Source organism: Mchenga conophoros, linkage group LG1, assembly GCF_057382185.1.
Source record: "Mchenga conophoros isolate Kocher_MC1m ecotype Shallow Benthic linkage group LG1, M_conophoros_male_GT1.1, whole genome shotgun sequence".
Classification (NCBI taxonomy): domain Eukaryota; kingdom Metazoa; phylum Chordata; class Actinopteri; order Cichliformes; family Cichlidae; genus Mchenga; species Mchenga conophoros.
Genome location: NC_140526.1, coordinates 3153368 through 3178283, shown reverse-complemented (window position 1 = coordinate 3178283; position 24916 = coordinate 3153368). Strand labels below are relative to the sequence as shown.

The 24916-nt window shown below is 40.2% G+C and overlaps 1 protein-coding gene, 1 long non-coding RNA gene and 1 pseudogene across 4 annotated transcripts; 1 reads left to right on the top strand and 2 right to left on the bottom strand.

The window, feature by feature from the left end:
* Positions 1-1236: 1236 nt before the first annotated feature.
* Positions 1237-24756, top strand: LOC146582731 (protein NLRC3-like). 3 transcript variants are annotated; one of them, XM_085283425.1, is made up of 6 exons: positions 1237-2216; positions 7329-7488; positions 9934-12063; positions 12553-12641; positions 14758-14867; positions 16566-24756. In XM_085283425.1, the coding sequence occupies exon 6, from the start codon at positions 16903-16905 to the stop codon at positions 17749-17751; it is 849 nt and encodes a 282-aa protein (XP_085139551.1). In that variant the 5' UTR covers positions 1237-2216; positions 7329-7488; positions 9934-12063; positions 12553-12641; positions 14758-14867; positions 16566-16902; the 3' UTR covers positions 17752-24756. The 3 variants fall into 3 exon arrangements, with proteins under 3 accessions (XP_085139551.1, XP_085139608.1, XP_085139669.1); XM_085283482.1 differs by having other exon boundaries at positions 16563-24756; XM_085283543.1 differs by having other exon boundaries at positions 9934-12641.
* LOC146582733 (uncharacterized) lies at positions 4293-5954 on the bottom strand. The gene is made up of 2 exons (XR_014893554.1): positions 5445-5954; positions 4293-5062 (listed from the first exon to the last, which is right to left on the bottom strand). It is a non-coding gene; the product is annotated as an uncharacterized LOC146582733 (long non-coding RNA).
* On the bottom strand, positions 18235-21061 carry LOC146582732 (uncharacterized; annotated as a pseudogene).
* Positions 24757-24916: the final 160 nt, after the last annotated feature.

Here is a 24916-nt window from a genome sequence, read left to right as displayed (position 1 = left end):
AGCCGGCTCTCTAAAAAGAGCCGGAAATCCCATCACTACACTACACCCATAAAATCGGCTAGTCTGACAGATAAGGAGAAGACGACGGTGGTATGTAAACTGTGTTTTTGTGCTGCGTATTGTTTGTTTGAACGCAGTTTGGATTCTGACCATACGAAGATGTTTTTGTGACACGCCCACCGCTACGTTTGCTATTCGGTTTGGTGTGTGTGTGTGCTGTGGCTCTGCAGGCGTTCACCTGAGTTTGAAGGAATTGCTGTTGCCTTTGTTTTGGATTTTGGCATGCTGCTTATGTTGATGCTTAAAATGAGTGGATCACAGGCTGCATCTGTTGTTGGATAAACTGAAATTGGATAAGATTAAGGAGTATGCTAGAAGAGAGAATAAAGCGATCAGCAAAGAAGGCACCCACAGCTGTGGCCAAACAGACTGCAACAGATCGGTCTCAGAAGGAGCACCCAACAAACTCCAATGCCACCTTCCTCCCACTATCTGTTAAACTGTTTAAATGGAGTGTGAGGCAGACATGCTAAAACAGTGACCTAAAAGCATTACCAATAAACAATGGGATCAATACATAAATGAAAGAAATGCAGCTGATAAAAAAGCCATAAACTACTTTCATTTGTTTAGTGGTGATTGCCAGTTTAGTTGGGTTTTTTTTTGAGACACAGAGAGTGAGAGATCCTGTCCTACATTACTTTAAAAAAGAAGATATTTTCAGAGCTGTTGATATATGAAGCTCTGAGCATTGAGTGTTGCATTGTGAGAGTTTCAGTAAAAAGCCTGCAAATTATTGCATTTATACTGGAGAGCAAAGAAAAATTAAATTCTACTTGTACTATGGAAAATCAGTTTCATAAAAGCTACATAAACAGAGCTGAAGAAGACTGCGTTTGTAAAACTAGCGGTAACGTGTGAGAATTATAAGTTATAAGACTGTTTCTGCTATCGATACAATTTGTGTTGTTAATCCTAAATGATTCACGGTGACAACATCATAAGAACAAGGTCATTTTACTCCACACACACACACATTTGGAAAATCACATAGTTTGACCATAAAAATTCCCAGAATAATTAGTATTTGAGATTGCTGAAGCAACATCACTAAAGAAAAATATCCTTGCATGTCACTTTCGTTTAAAAATATAAAAAATGTGAAGTTTTTTTTTGTAAAACATAAAAACATAAAAACAACAAAACTTAAGACCTTAAGAAAGAGATAAAGGATTGAGAAAGTTTATTCATGCAGGTCCATATGACAGAGAATATGCATGTTCTTTTAGTTTTCATATTATTATAATTTATATTTAATTGTGTTGTGGTTTGCAGTGTTTTGTGTTCTTTTCACTTTAAATTTGTGAAAGGAAAAAGCTGAAATTTAAATAGTTAAAACTTGAAATGTGAATAGTTGATTTTTGTATTATATGATTTATTTATTACATTTTATGTGGAGTGAATAAATAAAAGTATATTTACGGTGGCCCCTAGAGACAAAGCACATACAAACTTCAAATCACGTACGAACTCTGAAGCATGTACAAACTCCAAAACACGTAAAAACACGTACAAACTCCAAAACACGTAAAAACACGTACAAACTCCGAAGCACGTAAAAACTCAGAAGCATATAAAAACTCAAAACACGTACAAAAGACAACAGAAGTGCTCCAGGATGCTGGGCGCAGTGTTGAGCCTTTGTTATCTTGTGGCTACACAAGCCAGCAAGTACCAACGACCGGATTTGGTGTGTGGTAATAACAGGTAAATGAACTTTTTTTTAAATTATTTGAATATATATATGAGTGCCTGTGTATAAATACACAAACAATACACACATGCTTTCAATTGTGTAATTTAAGTGATCTAGTAGCTCTGCTTTGGAAGTTCAGTTCATGCTAGAAATGTGTTTTGGAGTTTGTACGTGTTTTGTCTCTAGGGGCCACCGCATATATTTATATATAAACATATATAAATAAAACCACTTGTTTTTATGTTAGTAATTCCTTTTGTGCATAATTTTATATTATTGTTAATAATAAATTAATTAAAGCAACAAAACAACCTGAAGAGCCGGTTCGGAGCCGAAAGAGCCGGCTCTTTTTAGTGAGCCGAACCGAAAGAGCCGGCTCTCTAAAAAGAGCCGGAAATCCCATCACTACACTACACCCATAAAATCGGCTAGTCTGACAGATAAGGAGAAGACGACGGTGGTATGTAAACTGTGTTTTTGTGCTGCGTATTGTTTGTTTGAACGCAGTTTGGATTCTGACCATAGAAGATGTTTTTGTGACACGCCCACCGCTACGTTTGCTATTCGGTTTGGTGTGTGTGTGTGCTGTGGCTCTGCAGGCGTTCACCTGAGTTTGAAGGAATTGCTGTTGCCTTTGTTTTGGATTTTGGCATGCTGCTTATGTTGAATGCTTAAAATGAGTGGATCACAGGCTGCATCTGTTGTTGGATAAACTGAAATTGGATAAGATTAAGGAGTATGCTAGAAGAGAGAATAAAGCGATCAGCAAAGAAGGCACCCACAGCTGTGGCCAAACAGACTGCAACAGATCGGTCTCAGAAGGAGCACCCAACAAACTCCAATGCCACCTCTATCTGTTAAACTGTTTAAATGGAGTGTGAGGCAGACATGCTAAAACAGTGACCTAAAAGCATTACCAATAAACAATGGGATCAATACATAAATGAAAGAAATGCAGCTGATAAAAAAGCCATAAACTACTTTCATTTGTTTAGTGGTGATTGCCAGTTTAGTTGGGTTTTTTTTGAGACACAGAGAGTGAGAGATCCTGTCCTACATTACTTTAAAAAAGAAGATATTTTCAGAGCTGTTGATATATGAAGCTCTGAGCATTGAGTGTTGCATTGTGAGAGTTTCAGTAAAAAGCCTGCAAATTATTGCATTTATACTGGAGAGCAAAGAAAAATTAAATTCTACTTGTACTATGGAAAATCAGTTTCATAAAAGCTACATAAACAGAGCTGAAGAAGACTGCGTTTGTAAAACTAGCGGTAACGTGTGAGAATTATAAGTTATAAGACTGTTTCTGCTATCGATACAATTTGTGTTGTTAATCCTAAATGATTCACGGTGACAACATCATAAGAACAAGGTCATTTTACTCCACACACACACACATTTGGAAAATCACATAGTTTGACCATAAAAATTCCCAGAATAATTAGTATTTGAGATTGCTGAAGCAACATCACTAAAGAAAAATATCCTTGCATGTCACTTTCGTTTAAAAATATAAAAAATGTGAAGTTTTTTTTTTGTAAAACATAAAAACATAAAAACAACAAAACTTAAGACCTTAAGAATCTCCTTATGAATGTTGTGAATATCTAGATCATTGGTGTTTGGATTTGAGGGTCAACAGGGCGAACACTGAGGCTGGGTATTAGAAATACAACATGGCAACATGAGACATGTTAACTCTGAGAACACTAACATCTAGATTAAGGTGTGAGAGGTAAATACATAACAGAAGCTAAAAAGGAGTTGCTTGTCTCTAGTTAAAATAAATTGAAAATAAACTGATTTGAACACGTTTGATGCATTATACAAAAAAAGGTTCATGATATAGTTCACATGATCTAAGCAAGAGTGACTCGGAATCTCAAATGTTAAAGTACACTTACTGATTGTACTTTTACTACATGAGCTAATGTAGATGCTCTAAAAGCACGCTGGCTGAAAAAGAACCACACGTTTGGAGAAACTGTGCTGTAACTTCTCATACTGTGAAGTTTTCTGACAAAAGTGAATTGAAAACTTATGCTGTACAGTTTACTAAGGGGTCCTTTGCTGGGCCATGTGCAATTACACAAAAGAACAAGTTAAATTTCACCATAACACTGACTGGAGAAAAGCCAAATTGGGATTCTAATTGACATTACAACTGAAATCAGTGCTGTGATAGTTAGTTTAAGATCACAACCTGATTTAAAACACAGTCTAACATCAACATTCTTGCCCCTGAAAATAGGTCAGGATGGCCGAAAAATGTACTTTAAAAATGAGATTTTCTTTTTGTTTCATTGGAACAGTAAAGTACCATTACAAAGAAATGAGTACACCTTTGTAGTTAAACCGGGTTTGGAGTTTTTCATGTTTTACATACAGACTTTCTCATTTAAACCATGGTGACTTAAAAGTTTAGCAGCAAGACACTTGTTTCCTTTGTTCCATCAAACATTTCTTTCAGCCATCTGTGTTTATCAGAGCGATATGTGACTAATTTTTTATTGAATCACCAGAAAGTACACAAATACAAGATTAAATATTTTATTTATTTATCAAAGATACATAATTACACATTGATACAATGAATAAGGTGTCTATAAAAATTACACATGGTGTAAGAAAAACATTATAACATACAAATAAGTGTTTTAAGATAATCTGACATACTTTAAAAGCATAAGAATAAAAGTTTTTTTTTTTTAAAAAATCATGTTCTTTGATGATCACATTACATGTATCACATTTTTTAAAGCATAACGTAGGGTGTTCACAAAAACAGTTTTATGATTACTTTTTCCACAGTGCTTGTATGCCTCTTGCAAAACTATGTACTTATCACCATATGACATAATAACTCACGATTATGCAAGACCAGCCATGAAATGTCCGTCGCTTCATTACAATCATTTGTCCCCGCTGCTGCCCTCAGACCCAGTCTGTGGGGTAAAATTGCTTTTTTGGTGGTTCATAAAAAATATCTCAAAAAGCGATGTTAGTGAGGGGACCAGAAACACTGGGTTGCAGAGCAGTTGGTAAGGACTTGTATATTTCTGGAGAGTCTGCAAAAGCTGTCTTGCTCATGCTCCTGATTGGATATGTGGAGCCCGGCTCTGATATCTCACTGGTGGCAGCTAAAGGTAGGCATGCCTTGGAGGCGGAGTTGGTCTCGGGCGCAATCTTTCAAACGAGCCTCACGGCATTTCAGGCAACCTCTGGCCGGAAACAACATCCGGTCACTCGCGGTCAAAATCCACGCAGAGCTGGTGTTTCGCAGGGATCAGGTTAACACATCTGGGTCTAAAAATATAAAGAAAAACAAAAAGAGTTTTAAAACACGCAAACTAGCAAAATATCAAAGGAGCATAACATAACAATAACAAGATGATATGAGATACCCGATGAGGCCATGATAGGTGATGTAGACATGTAATGTATAAACTTTTACGGGAGTTAAAAGTGGAGCTTATATATATTTTAAAGTGTATTGTACGTGGGATAGGCTCCAGCGCACCGCGCGAGCCTGAGAAAAGGATAAGTGGAGGCGAATGGATGGATGGATGGTGTATTGTACCTGTTACAAACCATTGTGATATTTATTTATTTTTTTAAATGAAAGGATTGACAGAATGGTAAAAAGGAAAATACAAAAATGTAGTTAGAGAGGAAGATTAACACTTACCGAATGATATGCGGATAAGGAAAGAGACGCAAGTTGCTGTTGAAATCGGCCGCTCCCTATGCGAACTCGCAAGCAGTCTGAGCGGCGCCAGTTGTTGATACGTCTGAAGTCAGATCTCTTCTGGGGTTCGAAGATAGTCTTAACATCAGCGGGAGATCGTAAAATCAGAGCTGGAGCGGATTGGCTAACCGGGGTGCGAAGGGAGCGGTGCAAGGGTTATGTGATTGGCAGCGGGGCGCAGTGAGGCGGAGTTGGTCTAAGGGGGGAATTTTCAAACGAGGTAAGCAGCGCATTCGGGACCAGAGCGGGGAGCGAACAAGCAGGAAAAAATTGTGCTCTGGAAGCTGTTGCGGGTCGGTGCGATTAAGAGCGAGGTAGAACTTAGACTCTGCGTAGAATTTTAGGTCAAGGTCAAGGTCAAGGTCAGATTTATTTATATAGCACATTTCCAACAGCCGATGCTGCACAAAGTGCTTAACAATAACAATAAAATTAAAAACTACAGTGTAATACAATAATAACAATAGAAACAATAGAATAGAAGAATTGAAACAATACTAACTAATTCAGTACAATAATAACAATAGAAACAATAGAATTGAAGAATTGAAACAATACTAACTAATTCAGATAAATCCAAAATGCTTGGGTCATAATGTGTTAAAAGCCAGAGCGTAAAAGTGTGTCTTTAGTAAAGATTTAAATTGCTCAAGAGTTTGAGCAGATCTAATATTAAAGGGGAGACTATTCCAAAGTCTGGGACCTGCCACAGAGAAGGATCTATCACCACGAGATTTGAGGTTAGAGGTAGCTAGCAAGAGGCAAGTTTTTGAAGAAAAAAGAGTAAGGAGCTTTCCCAATGTTTTTGGATTATAGCGCTTTTTTTTGGGGAATAGAGGGGTAGCTAACAAGTTATTCTAGGGGTTTTGGAGAAATCGCGGAGAAATTTTTAAAAGGAGTTTTGGCTTTGTTTGGCTGAGCATGAAGGGAGCCGCGGGGCGCTGAATTTGAGAAAAAAGACTAAGGATTTTTTCAGGATTTTCCCTGTTATCGAATATAAGGTTTTGGGAATAGAGGGGGTACCCTAACAAGTTATTGTAGGGTTTTGGAGAAATAGCGGAGGGTTTTTTAAGGAGTTTTCCCTGCTTATGTATCTAAGGAGGGTTAGGGGATCGCGAATTTTTTCTGAGTATGAGTTTTATTCTAAATCTACAAATGCATATAAATCTAAATAAAGTTTTCCCCCAAGGCATGCAGCATGTGTTTGTGGCCATACTGAACGTTACAAAAGCACAAGTTTAACTAAACAATTTTAATATGGTTTAATACATTTTTAAACACATGAGCACGGAGCCCGAGAGAGCACGGTCCGGAGACACGGGCGCGCCCCCGCGCGCCCAGGCACACAGCCTCGGGCGCGCGCACACACACACACACTGACCCGCCACCAGATGGCGTTTTTTGAGCATAAAAAAAAAATAAAAATAAAAATTTAATTGCTTAAAGAAATAAAAGAATGCTATTTTGATATATAAGAAACTTTCTAAATAATCAATTATATTTTTATGAATATCATATTTTTATGAATATCATATTTTTATGAATATCATATTTTTATTATTTAATTACTTCCTACTTCCGGAGCTCATGAATAATTTAATTAGGGGATAATTTAATTAGGGGTCATAAATCAATTAAGGGGGTCATAAATCACTGCGTTTGACGAAAGGGGTATAATATCACTCTCTTTTGACACCTAACTCTTTCTCAGTCAATTAGCATCAATATTATAGAGCCTAATTACTGTGTAGCTGTGCTTGCTTTCTTTTAGGTGTGACTGATGGTACTACTGTCAGTAAAATTATTGTCCTTGCGTGTCCTAAGGTTTCTGTTGTGGCAGAGATCAGAGGGAGCACTGTTGATGAAGCCACAAGAAGAATGATGGCCTTCATTATGGACAATGCTCTTTCCAGGCAATATAACTTCGTTGGGTGCCATGGAAAGCGGGAATTTCGAGGGCTTAAAGTTTTTGAAGTGCTATATGGTAAGTTCATTAGTTGTAAGATATTTTGTTGATGTTTGAATAACGGATGCTCACTACAGCTGCAGTCATTCAGAATCAACTTTTCTCTCCACCATTGTGAGCGGCTAGCTTCGCAATAACAGAAGTTTGACTTGATTGACGCGGGAATGTTCCCAGTTAGCCTAGCAGTCAGCAAGGAGGCTTCAGCGGTGCATTATGGGATCTGTAGTTTGTATATTATTAGCGCCTCATATCGCCGGGCCATGCATAACAATAATAGTACATCTATATAAAATGATCTTGCGGGCCGGATATAAATGTATGCCGGGCCGGATGTGGCCCGCAGGCCTTGACTTTGACACGTGGTTTAGATAGACTGTACAAATTGTGGAGATGAAACCATCAGCTCATGTTGTTCTGGAGGTTGGTGGCTGCTGGCAGGAATGACCACGTTTCTTTCTGGCTTGTAGCATACTAGAGATGGACCGATCCGATATTACGTATCGGTATCGGTCCGATACTGACCTAAATTACTGGATCGGATATCGGAGAAAAATAAAAAATGTAATCCGATCCATTAAATATCACGAAAGCACCTCACAAAACTTGCAATACGCCGTAACTCACCTCAGAACGTTAGCACGTTGGAGCAGTATGCATCACGTGATAGAGCGGCTGTGGCATGCGGGACCTGTCGGTGGTCTGGATAGCATTTGGAGCTTCGCTAGCAACCCGGCATTTCATCTCCGACAAAGTTATCCCGAGAGAAGTAAAGCAAGTGTGTAAGTCCATCTCTGAATGTTTGTAAAGCATTCCTGCGTTAAGCTTAACAAGCGACTGCCTCTCCTGCTGCTACTTCAATCATGAAACTGCTTAACGATCAGCTGATCAGCTTTTCTGTCGTGAGTCCGTGTCTCTAGTTTGCTTTTGGCCCACTTTGCACCAGAAAGAGGAAACCAGCGGCTGAACAACAGAAGCACGTTTAAGCTTGATCAGCTGTTGTTAGAATTTATTTAATATTACTTTCTACACCAGGATCTTTTTCTACGTAGCTGACGGCTGGTAACTGTGCAGGGGCGGATCTAGCAAAGTTTAGCCAGGGGGGCCGATAGGGCATTAACAGGGAAAAGGGGGCACAAAGACATACTTTTCTTTCTTATTCTCATTTAAAATGTCAAGCTTTTAATAAATAATTATCTGACAGCCAAAGTTTTAATTTGATGCAAAATGAATAGAAGTCCATTACTGTATATAGTAACTATTAAGTCTAATATATATACCCTAGTAAGCTATAGTACTTTTTCCTTTGGGAAGGTACCATCTGTGCAGTCTGCAATTTTGTTGAAGAAAGATGTTGAATCTATTTAATATTTCTTGAAAAATAATTGATTTCTGTGCATTTTTTTCACACTGCATCAAATTAAGGTTGATTACGTCGATTAAGCATCATGAGGTGGAGCGTGAGGGGTGGTTCCCTATTTTTTATTTATTTATTTTTGTTGTTGCTGGGAGTTGGAACCCTATTAGTTAGGTTGCTTAATATTTATGCTAAGTACTCTTTAAAATACCAGAATAGGGAGGATGGTGTAGGTTTAAGTTTATTAGATTGATCAGTATTGCTGAACTATGAAACATTTTTTTTGCATACAGGTATAACAGAATAGCTTTAGTGTAGTTGTTGTTTTAAACTTGAGTATGAACTTATACAAAATGCAGCAAGATATTTAAAAAACAGTTTTGTTGATTAAAAAACACTATATCGGATTCATATCGGTATCGGCAGATATCCAAATTTATGATATCGGTATCGGTATCGGACATAAAAAAGTGGTATCGTGCCATCTCTATAGCATACTTGAAGAAGTCTCTCACTAAACAGTTTTTTGGTTGCTCACAGAATGTGAATAAGCTCCAGGAACTCCAGAGCCAGCCTCTATTTTTTCCAGTGTAATTAGTAACACACTGATTTATCTGATGGCCCTATTTTTGATTTACATGAAAATTATTGGCGCCCGCCTGGCACACACCTCAAGAAGTGGAATCTGTTTTCTCCTTGGTAGATGTAGCCCTTGTTACATTTTACTATTTTGTTTTGTGTTCATTATGAGGTGCTGTACCATGCAAAAAACTGGTTAACCACTTGCCTGTTCTAAGCTCTGTGCCAATCACTGAGACAGCCCACAACACCAGTTATCATTGTAACTATGTAGACATCTTTTAAACATTTGTCTTAAATGTTTTAAGGTAAAATATTTCACATTAATTTAATTTTTGAGTGCCTACTTGGTAAATCATTTTGTAAATAGCTTTTCTGTTTCCATGAATACTCATGGTCTTCAAAGAGTTCAATGTAGGAGGTCAAACAACTTGAACAGCACAACCTCCAAAACAACTTCAGTACTATCGCAAATCTGATTTTGTTTGTGAAAATGCACTAATTTCTTTTTTTTTTTTAATTTCTTTCAGGACCAATGGATTGGTGAATGAGTGAGAAGCTGTGGTTTGCTGCATTTGTTTTTCCTTTAAACTGTATAACATTTATTTGTTATTGTTTTGTGTATACTGTGGACATTTTTGTCAACATGTTCTCCACACAAAAAATGTATTATATAAAAAAGCATACTGTTTTAAAATTTCATAGTAATCAGTATTAATAAAAAAGATAAACTGGCTTTGTTGTACAGGTGATTTAAATTATAGCTTACTTACATTATCCAAAATTCCATCTGGGCAAACACACTTGGGGCCACCATGGAAACTGAGGACAAAAGTAGCTGGGTGCCAGGTGGGTAACCCAAGTGGGCCCCAACCATCAGACCCGCTTCTACCCATCTGGGCCCCATACTCATTTGTTGGCTGGGCCTGATTTGGGGCCCATCCGGGTCCCATCAATAATCCATCTGGGCAAACACATTTGGGGCCACCATGGAAACTGAGGACAAAATTAGCTGGGTCCTAGGTGGGTACCCCAAGTGGGCCCCAAATATCAGATCTGCTTCTACCCATCTGGGCCCCACATATTTTTTTCAACTGGGCCTGATTTGGGGCTTATCTGGGACCAAGCATAAACCCATCTAGGAAAACACATTTGGGGCCACCATGGAAACTGAGGACAAAATTAGCTGGACCCCAGTTGGGTTTCCCAAGTGGGCCCCAAATATTAGCCCTGCTGCTCCCTATTTGGGCCCCACATATGTGTGTTGACTGGGCTTCGGCTAAGTTACGTGACGTTAGTGATATCGCCACTTAACGCGGCTCTTTGGTCGGTTAGTTAGTTTAGGTTTGTGCCGAAGCTGGGTCTGTTTGTCAGTGTGAAGCCAAACGTGCTTTAACGTTTTAGGAAACACCGAGCAGACGGCTCATACTTGCCAACATTCAAAGGGCTGTTGGGGGGGGCAAATATATTTTACAGTGTTTATTTATTCGACAAAATACGTTAAATGTCACCGTTATTATTGGCTGGCCGGAAACAGCGGGGGTGTCCAAATTCAGAGGCTGCTTCCACCTGAGGACCCGCCTTCGCGGTCTAAAGAAAGCCGCGTAGTACGTCACGAGCTCCCTCGGTGGAGTGAAACTGCGTCTGCTCCTTGCTGTCTAAAATATAACCGGGCGCTGGCGTCAATTCTCCACCGTCTCACACTTTGTTTAATCAGTTTTCTGTTTGACGTTTATTCAGCTTTGTGAAAACCCCAGAGGACCCCTCCCGAGGGATTAATAAAGTTACATTTAATCGAATCGAATAACTTTAATCTCAGCCAAAACGATTTACTCACGAACAAGTAAAACACTGGAAAAGCCAAACAAGAACATTTTGAAGTTATCGAAGTGACTTATATATCCTGTTTAACCCGAGTAGCGAAAGACCGCGGGGGGTTGAAGACGATGTGCCGGGAGTCCGGTGTTCTCGCCGTCTCAGATATTTGAAGTTTACACAGCTACATTCTCGCCTGAAAATAGTTTAAAAGTTTATTTTGTGACCCAGAAAGAGAAATAAGAGTAATATTAAAACTACAAGCTGCCGCCATTGTTGGAAACTGGAATTGGCTGGGCCGCGCTATGAATTCTGCCATATGTTTTTTCAATTTTGTTGTCCGGGTTGAAATTCGGGAGAAATTCGGGAGAATGGTGGCTCCGGGAGGTTTTCAGGAGGGGCTCTGAAATGCGGGATTCTCCCGGAAAAGTCGGGAGGGTTGGCATGTATGAGACAGTTCACCAAATATGTGGCCCGCGAACTGTGGTGAGGACACAGACTCAACCATGCAGTGCTGAAGTTTGTCCTTAAAAGAGCTCTCACCCTGTTTAAACCACTAATGAGAGAGACAGTAGATGGAGAAGTCCTCGGACAACTTTGATAATGCTTTGATTTATCCACAGTACATTTAGTTCAAATATTGTTTCCATCACAGAGGGATTGTGCTGGTTTCAGTGGGGAAAGTATGCAGCTCATTTAAATGTTCAAAGAGCTGTGAAAAGTTGTCCGTTCATAAAGTGTGTCAGTATTTTATAAGGATGTCATGTTTCTGTATCATCTCTCTCCTGTCAGAGCCTCTTCCAAACATCAGCCTGTTTAATGCTCTCATATCTTCAACATCTCAAGTAAATTATACTGCACAGTTTTCTGTCCAATAAAAGAATATTTACTGCATGAGTCTGTTTTCCATTTTATCTGAAACATTCAAGGAGATCTTTTACTGTATTTTGGTGATATTGCCCTTAAATATGACTAAAGCTTTCATACAGTGGTGATCACGGACATAACTCTGACATCAGTCTGACTGAACTCTGAAAATCACTGAGTGCTATTTCACAGAACCATAATTAGATTAACTCAAACTGAAACACGCGGTGTTAAACAGTAGTATAATTATCATTAACTGTCAAAGTAAGTGCGTATTTTGCTTGTTTCCGTTTCCATCAAAACTCGAATTAATTAATAATTGTTTGATTTGTGTTGATGAAGGCCTGCCTCCTTCTCCTCACAGTCACTTTTTACGAGACCATGAGTGTGTTTCATTTTTTGTTCTGTCAGTCTTGGATGTGACTCCTGAAAAGAGATTCACCATGATTCTGGTTCTCCTTTCACAGTCAGTACTGCTGGTTTCTCTCTCAGACTGACTGAAGATGAGTGATCTGGAGTCTCCAGGATCCAGCCGTCTGTCTGTGACCGACACAAAGTAAGATACTGTCTCTAATGTACACGAAGGAAATAGAGAACATAGGTGAAATCAGTATATAGAAACAATTACAAGTTTAAAAGGACAAGTAAGATTGAGTGGGAGAGGACTGGTTTAACAGGAAGAAGAGAAAATTCCACAGTATCCGTGCAAAAAGTTTCACTTTGAAATCTTTAAAAGAATGTGGACAAACAGGTGGACTTGGTGTCAGTGGAGTTTACTCCTGGAAGTTTGAGATTATGATGATTATTACTTCAAAAACACCTGTACAGACGTTTATCAGTCATTCCATACCAGCGCAGTGCCCAGTAACACTTTGAGGTGACTGGAGCTTTATATATAAAATGAATGCAGTCCGATCAGTTTATGAGAATAGTCAAAGTGACTTTGGTAATATTAGTTGCCAATTTTTAGTTGGTATTGGTTTGTAAGATTAGTTTAAAATGAAGACTTCATTTTAACTGAATTTTGTTACGTCTCAAGAATTTGGACTTTTAGCCTTAAGGACAAACCTAAGGAGGAGGTTGGACTTTAGAGTTGAGCCCAGAGATGTACGGCTGATTGAGGGGCTACTTTTTGTCATCAAACTAAAAAGAAATAAAATGTAGGCTTAGAAGACACGGTTGGTTGTTTGGTTCAGCATCTCTGAATATCTTCAGAGCTGTAGAGGCTTCAGAATGTAGAAGTTTGGATGGAAACTCCAAATACTTGAAGCCCACAAGATGCATCTTTAAAAAGTCAAAAAGAAGCGAAGAATTGCTGTCGCTAAAACCAAAATAACATTTATAACAACAACAAAAGTGTATGATTTGGTAATATGATTGGAATGGAACAAATGGATTCTGAAAATCAGAGATTGAGTTTCCAAGTGAATAATGCAGCTGAAAAACTTTCCTGTTATATGAAGACTTTTAACCTGTAGTTCAGTATTGATCTGCCACAGTCAGCGAACAAAACTGCCAAAAAGGAAAAAGACATTAAGATCCTCAAAAGCTTGGCATAATATAGTCATACATTTTCACCTGAATACATCTGCCCTGTGCAAATCCGTTTCAAAGGCCTTTGCAGCTAATAATGGTCATTATATTAATTTAAAGAACACAGAAAAACAGCTGGTTCTTTTTCAGGGTTTCATAGCTTTTTTGTGTAGAATGCCAAGCTTTAATATTATAGAGATTTGCAAGTATCTACAAAGCATGATATGATGTGAAGTTCAACATCTGGGACATGTGTCCCGCTATGCATTGCAGAAAATGACTCAATCTCTTAGTACAGCAAACAAACAATGCAGGAGGGCGGGAAAATAATGGTCTCCTCTGCCGTGGCATCAGAAGTTGAGAATTGACGGGACAAAGTGTTGGGTTTCTCGTTTTGGGTTGCCGGGTCTATAGATCATAACACAGTTGAACCAAGCAAAGGAGAGGGCCCACCTGGTTTGTCTTGAGTGGCTGCTGTGAGATATGCAAGATGCTTGTGGTCAGTCAAACGATGAACAATGAGCAGGTGTTGTGCTCCCTCCCGCCAGCTAGCAGTTCCACTTCTCCCACGTCATAGTTTTGCTCAGTTCGAGAAAGACAGCAGAAGGGAAAAAGCTGCATTTTCCCTTCCTTGTTCTGGAACAAGATGAACTCCATCAACGATAAATTGTTGGGTGGTCACACACAGCTGACTGCAGCTTTCCAGTCTTATAAACAGTACATTTGTACAATGACTGAAACCAGCCCACTGGCTGTGACGTCAGTTCCTTGATCATGAATATGCAAATTGTCATGACCATTGATCAACAATCATTGATCAAAGACCATTGATCGTGGAATAATCTTCCACACTGCACCTAACGTGACAAACTGAAAGCAGTCATTGGGTGGGAAACCTTGAGGAGAACACTTTTGACCTTAGAGAAGAGCTCTGCATAGAAAAGGATCAGGTTTGAACTTAGTTTGTGCAGCTGTACCTTTAACTAAGGCAAGTTCCTGCATCAACTCGTCCTGTTGTCTTTTTGAACTGTGCTTCACTATTCACTACAGATGAATGCACTGTAAACACCTGCGTGTGAGTCACTTTGGTCACTTTGACAGTTGCACTGGTAATAATAATTTTCCCTTTGTGTCCTCAGAGAGAACAGTGATGTTGGTGTGGAGGAGGAGGAGCAGTTGTCCTGCTGTGCTTTGGGTCAAGATGTCTCAGAGGATTCAGTCGCTACCAGTTGTGGCGTCTCTGTCCAAAGTAAGAGTCGGTATCCGTGTGCTGATGAACACATTTTTGAAAACTTGACTTCTTGTTTTGTAGGTGCATGAAAAAGATTTCATAGGTTTTTTTCCTGTTTTACTTTGAATGTTGTTTCCTTTCATGTCTCACGTTAGTTTTACTTCCTGTCTTAATTATTTTTCACCTGGTTTGCTAAAGTTCAGCTGTCATGTTCCCCACCTGCTCACAATATCAGGCAATCCTCAATATATACTACTCAAAACAATCAGAGGAACACACTGAAAGCATAATGGCTCTCACGCGGAGAAAAACATGCTGGAGATCAATACTGATGCAAACTGGGTATTGTGTTGGAAACTAAAGGATTCAATTGTTTGTTGGAAATAAATGATCAAAATACTGGATACTGGCTGAATCCAAATACAAACAGAAAATCAGAGTGAAAAACGCTGCAGCAGGCTTTTCCATTTGGCTCTGATTTCATAGCAGCAGCTCAAAATGAAATAGTTTGTATGGCTGCGTGTGCTGCTGGGCCAAAAGTTTAGCTGGTCATTTGTAGATTTTTAGATGAAATAAAAAACAAAAAAAAACACTCAACAAAAGATCATCTAAAGAAGAGCAGAGTTCATGTACACACTTTATTAAGCAGCTACTGTACAACAAGAACAGAATCATGTAAATGGCCAAACAACAGCAACAGTAATCCCAGGGTGTAGCACAGCAGGCAAAGAGACGCAGTAGCACAGAGAGAGTAAAGGATCACATGGAGAACAAATGGAGCGCGCTCACGAGCCCTCTCTTCGTACAGAGCCAGAAACGTCTGACCCACAGAGCTCACTAAGACGACAATAACTCGTTTTTCCCACACAGATTACATATAACATCACACTGAATGAAATTACATGTAGCAGATTACATGAACTATATAAGATGAGGATTCGCGTATTAAGCATATTCAGAACTATTTCCTTCCATTATTTTCTTGGGTTAACAGTTTTTGTTGCTTTTCTGCTATCGCTTAAATTTTATTCATATAGCACCAAGTCACAACAGCCACCTTAAGGCACTTTATAGTGTTAGGTAAAGCCTCAGTAATAAAGCCTCAGACAACTCCCTACGAGCAACGACTTGGAGACATTAAGAAAGAAGAACTCTCTCTTTGTACAGTCGAAAACTGAGACGGAACCAGGTTCAGTGACGGGCCGCCATCCACCACGACTGGTTGGAATGAGGGGAGGAGGGCAGGATAAAACCTGCAGGCTGAGAGCAAAGTGCTCCATCTATCTGATATGATACTGTGAGGCCTCTCAGATAAGATGGGGCTGTTTTATTATGGCCCTTTTTATGTGAGAAGCATTTTGAATTCAGCTCTGGATTTAACAGGGAGCCAATGATGTGAAGCCAGTATGAGGGGGATTTTCCCTCCTCTTAAAATGTCTCATTAGGAACATTTTTAACAGTTGCTTCTTGTCTCTGCTGTGACAAAAAAAGGTTCTGATTATGAATCAAAATGTTTTAAATAAGTCACACACTGGTTATAACTTAATGCCGAAAATGTCATGTTACACGATTTACTATTTTCTGAAGCTTATTTACAATTTACAATGCTTAACACCATTCCCATCCCTCCCGTCAAAAGATAAAAGTCTGTTTTTCATGCAGTTTCACACACTAAAGACATTTCATTCTTTTTGGTTTCTTGTTGTCAATCAGCAGATGCGAGTCTGGAAGAGGTTTTAGAAGAATATAAGACCAGTCTGAGGAGGAGGTTTGAAAGTGTGACTGAAGAAACTGATAATACAGGAAGTGGAACCCTCCCGAACAGGATCTACACTGAGCTCTACATCACAGAGGGACAGAATGAAGACGTTCATAACCAACATGAGGTGATGCAGCTGGAGACAGCTTCCAAGATGGAGGCTCTTGATGACATTACAGTCAGGTGTCACGACACCTTTAAAGCCTTACCTGACCAACAGAGACCCATCAGAGTGGTTCTGACCAACAGCGTCGCTGATCAGAGACGAGCAGTACAGTCTTCTGGAGCTGCTCCATGTTTTCCATTCCAACATTACAGAAGGTCACAGCAGAGAAGCTGGCTGTCTGTAAACTTTTGTTCATCTTTGACGGCCTGGATGAAAGCAGACTTGGATCATTGGATTTCACCAACGGGAAGCTGCTGTCTGATGTCACAGAGAAGTCATCAGTCAGCCAGCTGCTGACAAACCTCATCCAGGGGAATCTGCTTCCCTCGGCTCTCGTCTGGATAACTCCCCGACCTGCAGCAGCCAATCAGATCCCTCCTAGACGTGTTGACAGGGTAACAGAAGTACGAGGCTTCACTGATGCCCAGAAGGAGGAGTACTTCAGGAGGAGATTCAGTGATGAAGAGCTGTCCAGAATCATCTCCCACATGAAGACATCCAGGAGCCTCCACATCATGTGTAGAATCCCAGTCTTCTGCTGGATCACTGCTACAGTTCTGGAGCACATGTTGACTACAGAGCAGAGAGGAGAGCTGCCCAAGACCCTGACTGACATGTACTCACACTTCTTGTTGGTTCAGATGAAGAAGGGGAACAAACATGTGGGGGGACATGAAACAAGTGAGATGGCTGAAAGGAAATTTCTTCTGAATCTGGGGAGGCTGGCATTTAAACATCTGGAAAAAGGAAACACCTTCTTCTACCAAGAAGACCTAGATCAGTGTGGTCTGGATGCTACAGAGGCCTTGTTGCACACAGAAGTTTATACGGAGCTCTTTAAACAGTGTTTGTTAATCTTGAAGGTGGCTTTTATTTGTGATTCAGGTCTCAATGTCTCTTTGTGTATACTTATATGCAGAAGTAACACAAAAGAAGAAGTGGGAGCTGGCCTGACACCAGTAACTGACTTCCAGTGAAAGCTTTGGCTAATAATATTTTTTAGCGAACATTTTTCTTGTAAAACAAAGGGGGGCCTAGCAAAAAAGGTTTGGGAACCACTGCTCTACAAGGTTGGCGAAATAAAAAAAAATGTATTAACATTTTTTTATTTGGACTAAAAAAAATGTTCGAAGTGGACTAGGTGCTAATTTTCAGATGTCAGGTCTACATCTAGAATCAAAATGAGCACATACATAAACAACCAAAGTGAAGCATTAAGACAAAACATAGCAACGTCAAACAGCGTCCACACATTTTGCCACAAATACATGCAAAACAACTAAATTGGGCCACAAAAGTGATGCAAATTGACCAAACTAAGACACGAATCAGACAAAAACAGATGCAGGATGATCACAAACAGACACGTCGGCTACAAACTGATGCAAAATGACTAAAATCACACGTGTAACACTTTCTACATATTTGACAACAGAAGAAAAACACAAACAAACTTGGAATGCATTTTTAATTTGGATTTTTTTTATTTCATGCCGAATTAGATATTTTAAAAATCAAGCCAAAGTCTCCTCCCTGTTTGTACTGTAAGGTCAAAGCCCTACTGTACTACAGAGAACCCCAACAATCAAATGATCCCCCTCTGAGCAAGCACGAGGCGACTGTGGGGAAGAAAAACTCCCTTTAACAGGAAGAAACTTCCAACGGAACCGGGCTCAGAAGGGACGGCCATCCGCTGCGACCGGTTGGGGGGATGGAAATCAAAAGGAGACGAGATGGCGTGAACTACAGTTCTAAAATTTGGATTTGAGGGCTGATCCCAAAATTTTATGGTGATGTTTTTAAAAAAAGGATTTGGTGCTAAAAGTCTGCTTCAAGATTTTAAAAGAAGCAGGGCAGTGGGAAAAGCCAAAATGGTCATTTTAATGATCTCTGGCTTTAGTGAACCACCTGAAGGGTTTTAGCAATGTTTTTCCCACCGCAGAAAAAAACCTGGATATTTTGGACGTCTTTGGGGGACCCGGGATGACTCCGAGAGTGATTTTTAGATGTCTAATCAGAGCCTCATCAAAAGATGAATCATTTGCCATCGAAGCCTTTAAGACATTGTCTGGGGAGCCAAACTCCTTGATGAGGCGTTTGGCTATTTTCTTGATGAACTTTGTCTTGTCATTTGTCAGACTTGTGGCAGACGCTGTGCTGCTGAGTTCAGGCTGCATTAGATTGCTCAGACGATTGATGACCGTGTCTATTTCTTTTGTAGTAGTTGCGATCCGAGCAGCAAACTTTTGGGTCTCAGGTTTAGATTTATGGATGACTCTCATGATAAGGAGCAACGCAAGGTCATTGGAAATTTTCTCAACATCAGAAGATGAACCTGACACAGAATCCATCTCTGATATTTTGGAGGAATCTTTGAGAGAGTGTTTCAGGCTCAAGGCTCCAGATGATTTTTCTGGAGAAATGCTCCCAGTTTTTGGCGTTCGAGGTGGTTTTTCAGATGCCACAGAGCATCTACCTGGAGAAATGCTCCCAGTTTTTGGCATTTGAGGTGGTTTTTCAGATGCCACAGAGCATCTACCTGGAGAAATGCTCCCAGTTTTTGGCGTTCGAGGTGGTTTTTCAGATGCCACAGAGCATTTTTCTGGAGAAATGCTCCCAGGTTTTGGTGTTGGAAGTGATGCATCAGATTCTTTTCCTCTGCCATCTGAAGCAGGGCTTTTCTCCTGTGTTGTGGTCTGTGTTCTTTTAATAAAGTTGTGGATGTCTTCCAGGGCCCCAGAAATCTTGTCCATTTGAACAATTTGATCTTTCTCTTCATTCTCCACCCAGAGTAAAAGCTTCTGCAAAAACCTTTCTACTGTGTCATCTATGAGGACATAGAGGACTTCAGCAGAAATGGGACGCTTTGAGCCCTCTACTGATTGTGGCGTCCTGGAGATGACCGTGTCTGAGAGGGACCTACCCATTAGAGGTATGGGGATTTGATAGCCTCGATCCACCGTAAGTAGATCAAACAGGTTTGCCACTAAGTCCTCCGTAAAATTCCTGATATGCCCACTATTTTTAAAGTCCCCCAAGGTCTTATCGATGAGGAAGAGTTCTTCTTTCTTTGTTAATTTGTCAAATAACTGATTAACGTCTGATCTAATGACGTTAAAGTCGACTGAAGAAGAACGTTTAATTGCGGTTCCCAGGCTTGCCGTATGTCGAGAAGGGGAGCGATGAGCCTCTGTACTCTGGGGAGCAGCCGTTTCAGGTACTGACCCTGGGAGAATGAAAACTATACTTTCATTGGAGGGCGCAGTTTCCTTCTTGGGGTGGCTGCAAATGTTTTGTAGACAAACAAAATGTTTCCTGTTTGCCTTTATTCTTTTTTTCAGCTCTGTTTTCATTTTTTCAAATTGTTTTTTTGCAAACATGGAAAAGTTGTGTTTGCGTGCTTTGAGCCTGGCGTGTGAGGTGGATGAAGTGTCTCACCTTGTGGATAATTAAGCCTGCATTAAAGGCAGGTTTGGGTAAGTTACATTTCTCACAGAGCTCTTCACTGCTTGAATCCATGTTAGCAAGTATCTCACCTACGATGTCAGCTGCAACCATTTCTACTGGGGTTGGAGCCTGGATACTTTGTGTTTCTGCAGTGGGTTTTATATGGCTTTGTGATTCTTCTGGGACCTCATCTTTATCTTTTCCTGTCATCTCTCCATCTGAGCTCCTTGTTGACAGAATAACAGAAATCTCTGCGATTGCTGATTGCACTGATATTTTTGAACCAGTACGTTCTGTACTGGAATGAGACCCATTTGTCCCACACTGGCAGCGCAGCTTACATGCTGCATACCTTTTCAGGCATGAGGCAGCGCAACAAACCATGCGGTGTAGTTTCTTAATACTACTAAATTTGCCGCTAACATAAACGGCAGGGTCTACTGGGAAATCGGGGCTTTTTTCAATCAGTGCAATGGTTGAGCTGACCTTTTCTGAGATCTCTTCCTCAACCATCAGCGTCAGCTTGTCAGCGCTCTTATCTTGCTGTTTTGAGACATTAAGAGCGCCGGCGATGGCAGCTGAGATCGAGTCTCCGAGGGACACCCTTATTTTCCCCTCATCCATAAGCTCTTCCCTTATCATGGGTTCCTGAATAACAGGAAGGGCTATTTCCAGGATGCTGGCAGAGGCGATCTGAATGATTTCAGAAATCATTTCAGCGAGCACGGCATGGATGCTGGAGTCGCATTTTCCATTTTCTATAATGCTCCACTGAACTTCAGAGAGCCTTTCAAAGCACCTGTTGATTGGCGGGATAATCTGGTCTGGTGTGACCACCATTGAATTTTCATTTAATGTTTCCATTGTTGTGTCACAAATTTGATTTTCTTCGTCTGAGCCTGTGAGAATTTTCTTGTATTACAGAGCGCCGACTGCTGAACGTTTTGCAAACAGATGAGCATCAGTTCTGATTTTTCTGTCTGAGAGCCGTTATTTATAGGCTCGGTTGTCTGTGACGTTACTGACAGACCAGCGCGAACGCCTTTGATCTGTCAGTGACGTCACAAGAAACGCACGCGGAGAGGCGGCGTTCCTTGCCCGCGCTCACAGATTTGAATGACGCTTTGGAGTTGACGTCACGCCGCAATGCATTGTGGGAGCCCGGCACCATTTTCGGGGTCTACGAATCAAAACAAACACGCTGTGTTGGAACGACGATTACAAGATGCTTAAAAGCAGTTCCTGACCCACCAGGATTCATTGGAATCATAGGTTGGAGGACGTTTTGGGGGGAAATGGCCGACGGTCGAAGCGGAGAAGAAATAAACTCTTAAAAGTTAGTTCTGGGTTTTTAATCTCACTTCATATATACACCAGGACACATGTTAGCATAATGAAAGAATTGTAGAATTAGGTGGAGTCAACAACAGCAGCATAGTGCAGTCATATCACAAATGTTAGCATAATGAAAAAGTCTTACAAAGTCAAATTTAGCTAACCTTCGGCTAAGTTACGTGACGTTAGTGATATCGCCACTTAACGCGGCTCTTTGGTCGGTTAGTTAGTTTAGGTTTGTGCCGAAGCTGGGTCTGTTTGTCAGTGTGAAGCCAAACGTGCTTTAACGTTTTAGGAAACACCGAGCAGACGGCTCATACTTGCCAACATTCAAAGGGCTGTTGGGGGGGGGCAAATATATTTTACAGTGTTTATTTATTCGACAAAATACGTTAAATGTCACCGTTATTATTGGCTGGCCGGAAACAGCGGGGGTGTCCAAATTCAGAGGCTGCTTCCACCTGAGGACCCGCCTTCGCGGTCTAAAGAAAGCCGCGTAGTACGTCACGAGCTCCCTCGGTGGAGTGAAACTGCGTCTGCTCCTTGCTGTCTAAAATATAACCGGGCGCTGGCGTCAATTCTCCACCGTCTCACACTTTGTTTAATCAGTTTTCTGTTTGACGTTTATTCAGCTTTGTGAAAACCCCAGAGGACCCCTCCCGAGGGATTAATAAAGTTACATTTAATCGAATAACTTTAATCTCAGCCAAAACGATTTACTCACGAACAAGTAAAACACTGGAAAAGCCAAACAAGAACATTTTGAAGTTATCGAAGTGACTTATATATCCTGTTTAACCCGAGTAGCGAAAGACCGCGGGGGGTTGAAAACGATGTGCCGGGAGTCCGGTGTTCTCGCCGTCTCAGATATTTGAAGTTTACACAGCTACATTCTCGCCTGAAAATAGTTTAAAAGTTTATTTTGTGACCCAGAAAGAGAAATAAGAGTAATATTAAAACTACAAGCTGCCGCCATTGTTGGAAACTGGAATTGGCTGGGCCGCGCTATGAATTCTGCCATATGTTTTTTCAATTTTGTTGTCCGGGTTGAAATTCGGGAGAAATTCGGGAGAATGGTGGCTCCGGGAGGTTTTCAGGAGGGGCTCTGAAATGCGGGATTCTCCCGGAAAAGTCGGGAGGGTTGGCATGTATGAGACGGTTCACCAAATATGTGGCCCGCGAACTGAGGACACAGACTCAACCATGCAGTGCTGAAGTTTGTCCTTAAAAGAGCTCTCACCCTGTTTAAACCACTAATGAGAGAGACAGTAGATGGAGAAGTCCTCCTCCTGTTTCTCTGCTGTTTTTGTCAGGCTTATATCAAACAACCTGAGTTGTCACCTTTGTTATAAAGACCAATGTTCTGCAGGATCCTGTGTCCTGTTTTAGTTGTGCTGCTTTAGTTGCTAACTGCCATGGTTGATTTCCTTCTGCAAGTGTCCAGAGTCAGAATTGAGAAGGTGAGACGTGACAGAGGCTCTCCACCCCTGATGAGACACCAGGACAGTGTGTGTGAGGAAGAGGAGGAGAAAAAGGAGCCAGCATCAACTGAGAGATATAGAGGAGAACAGGGGGACAACAGACAGCTCTCTGTAGTCTGTAAAAATAAGGGAACCACGGACAACTTTGATAATGCTTTGATTTATCCACAGTACATTTAGTTCAAATATTGTTTCCATCACAGAGGGATTGTGCTGGTTTCAGTGGGGAAAGTATGCAGCTCATTTAAATATGAAGTTCAAAGAGCTGTGAAAAGTTGTCCGTTCATAAAGTGTGTCAGTATTTTATAAGGATGTCATGTTTCTGTATCATCTCTCTCCTGTCAGAGCCTCTTCCAAACATCAGCCTGTTTAACCCTCTGATGCATGAATTATGAAAGCCTTGGTCAAGATTTTTTTCTTAAGTGCTTTTATTCTTCTCAGGACATGAAAAAAAATGTTCAACTCTTTTTTTCCCAAAAATATGTTTTTTTATAAAGTTATAAACTTGTCCACTCCAGTGGACTACATGCGCCTGAGCACTTAGCATGAAATACTGTGAATTTACTATAAAAATTAATTACCTTGTGTTCTATTGTAAATATACAAACACTTGTTTGCTTGTATCCTTTGAAAAACATCTCAGCAATTTTTTTGGAACTTTCAACTCATAAGGCCCCAATGTTTAGACGTAAATAACAAAACCAATCAACAGTCCTAGCTGTGAATCCTACACCTGAATATGGCAAACTATCTCCAACAAGAGAAACATTTTTGAGTCTACACAGTTCTATAACGATGCAGGACAGTATTACCAAGCCCTTAGTAGCATGCTGGAAGAAAACACAAACTGACATCTTAGTCTCTGCATCTCCAAACACTTCTGTGTTCATCACACCTAGGCTGTCCGTAGTTCCTATGTCTCTGTTCTGCTCTGGCAGCCACTCTCATCATCACTGGACTTATCACTGAACTCATCATCACTGCACTCATCAATGAAATCATCATCACTGGAGCTGGATGGAATTTCCTGGACTATTCTGTACGCTGCCTTATTCTTTGCTGCATTTGAAGTCTACAAAATATGATAAAATAATTATTATAGTAACTCAAACTACAGCTGATCTGCACAGAAATATATATTTTAAATGAGTAGCTTATAAATGTAACAATTATATGCTTACTTATAACCAAAACAGTCCCAAAAAACAGTGAGACAATTTATGACTTATGTTAAAAAAATATAGTGGGTAATGCATGATGTCCACTACAGTGGACACATGGTTAATCGTAGTTTTCTACATATTAGACATAACAATTTCTTATTCCAAACAGATAATATCCTTCCCTAGATGTTACTGCATATCATCATATTTTTTTTACCTGTTGGGCTCTTTTAGCATAGAAGGATTGACAGGATATGCCAGCAGTGGTCGGCAGGGGTGACAGTTTGTCTGCCATCTTTGATTCAGAGGAAATTTACTTGCAGTTGCACTAACTGAACACTGAATTGACCTCAATGGAGCATGGCAGCAGAGAGCACTCTAAAGGCTAATATGCAGTTCCACCATAGAAACCAATGCATTAAAGAGATATGTACGTTTTAGTAGCTGTCCACTCCAGTGACCACTATGCATCAGAGGGTTAATGCTCTCATATCTTCAACATCTCAAGTAAATTATACTGCACAGTTTTCTGTCCAATAAAAGAATATTTACTGCATGAGTCTGTTTTCCATTTTATCTGAAACATTCAAGGAGATCTTTTACTGTATTTTGGTGATATTGCCCTTAAATGTGACTAAAGCTTTCATACAGTGGTGATCACGGACATAACTCTGAGATCAGTCTGACTGAACTCTGAAAATCACTGAGTGTTATTT

Bases quoted from the DNA above. Each gene is read 5' to 3' on its own strand.
- LOC146582731 (XM_085283425.1), top strand. From the start codon at position 16,903: ATGTTTTCCATTCCAACATTACAGAAGGTCACAGCAGAGAAGCTGGCT.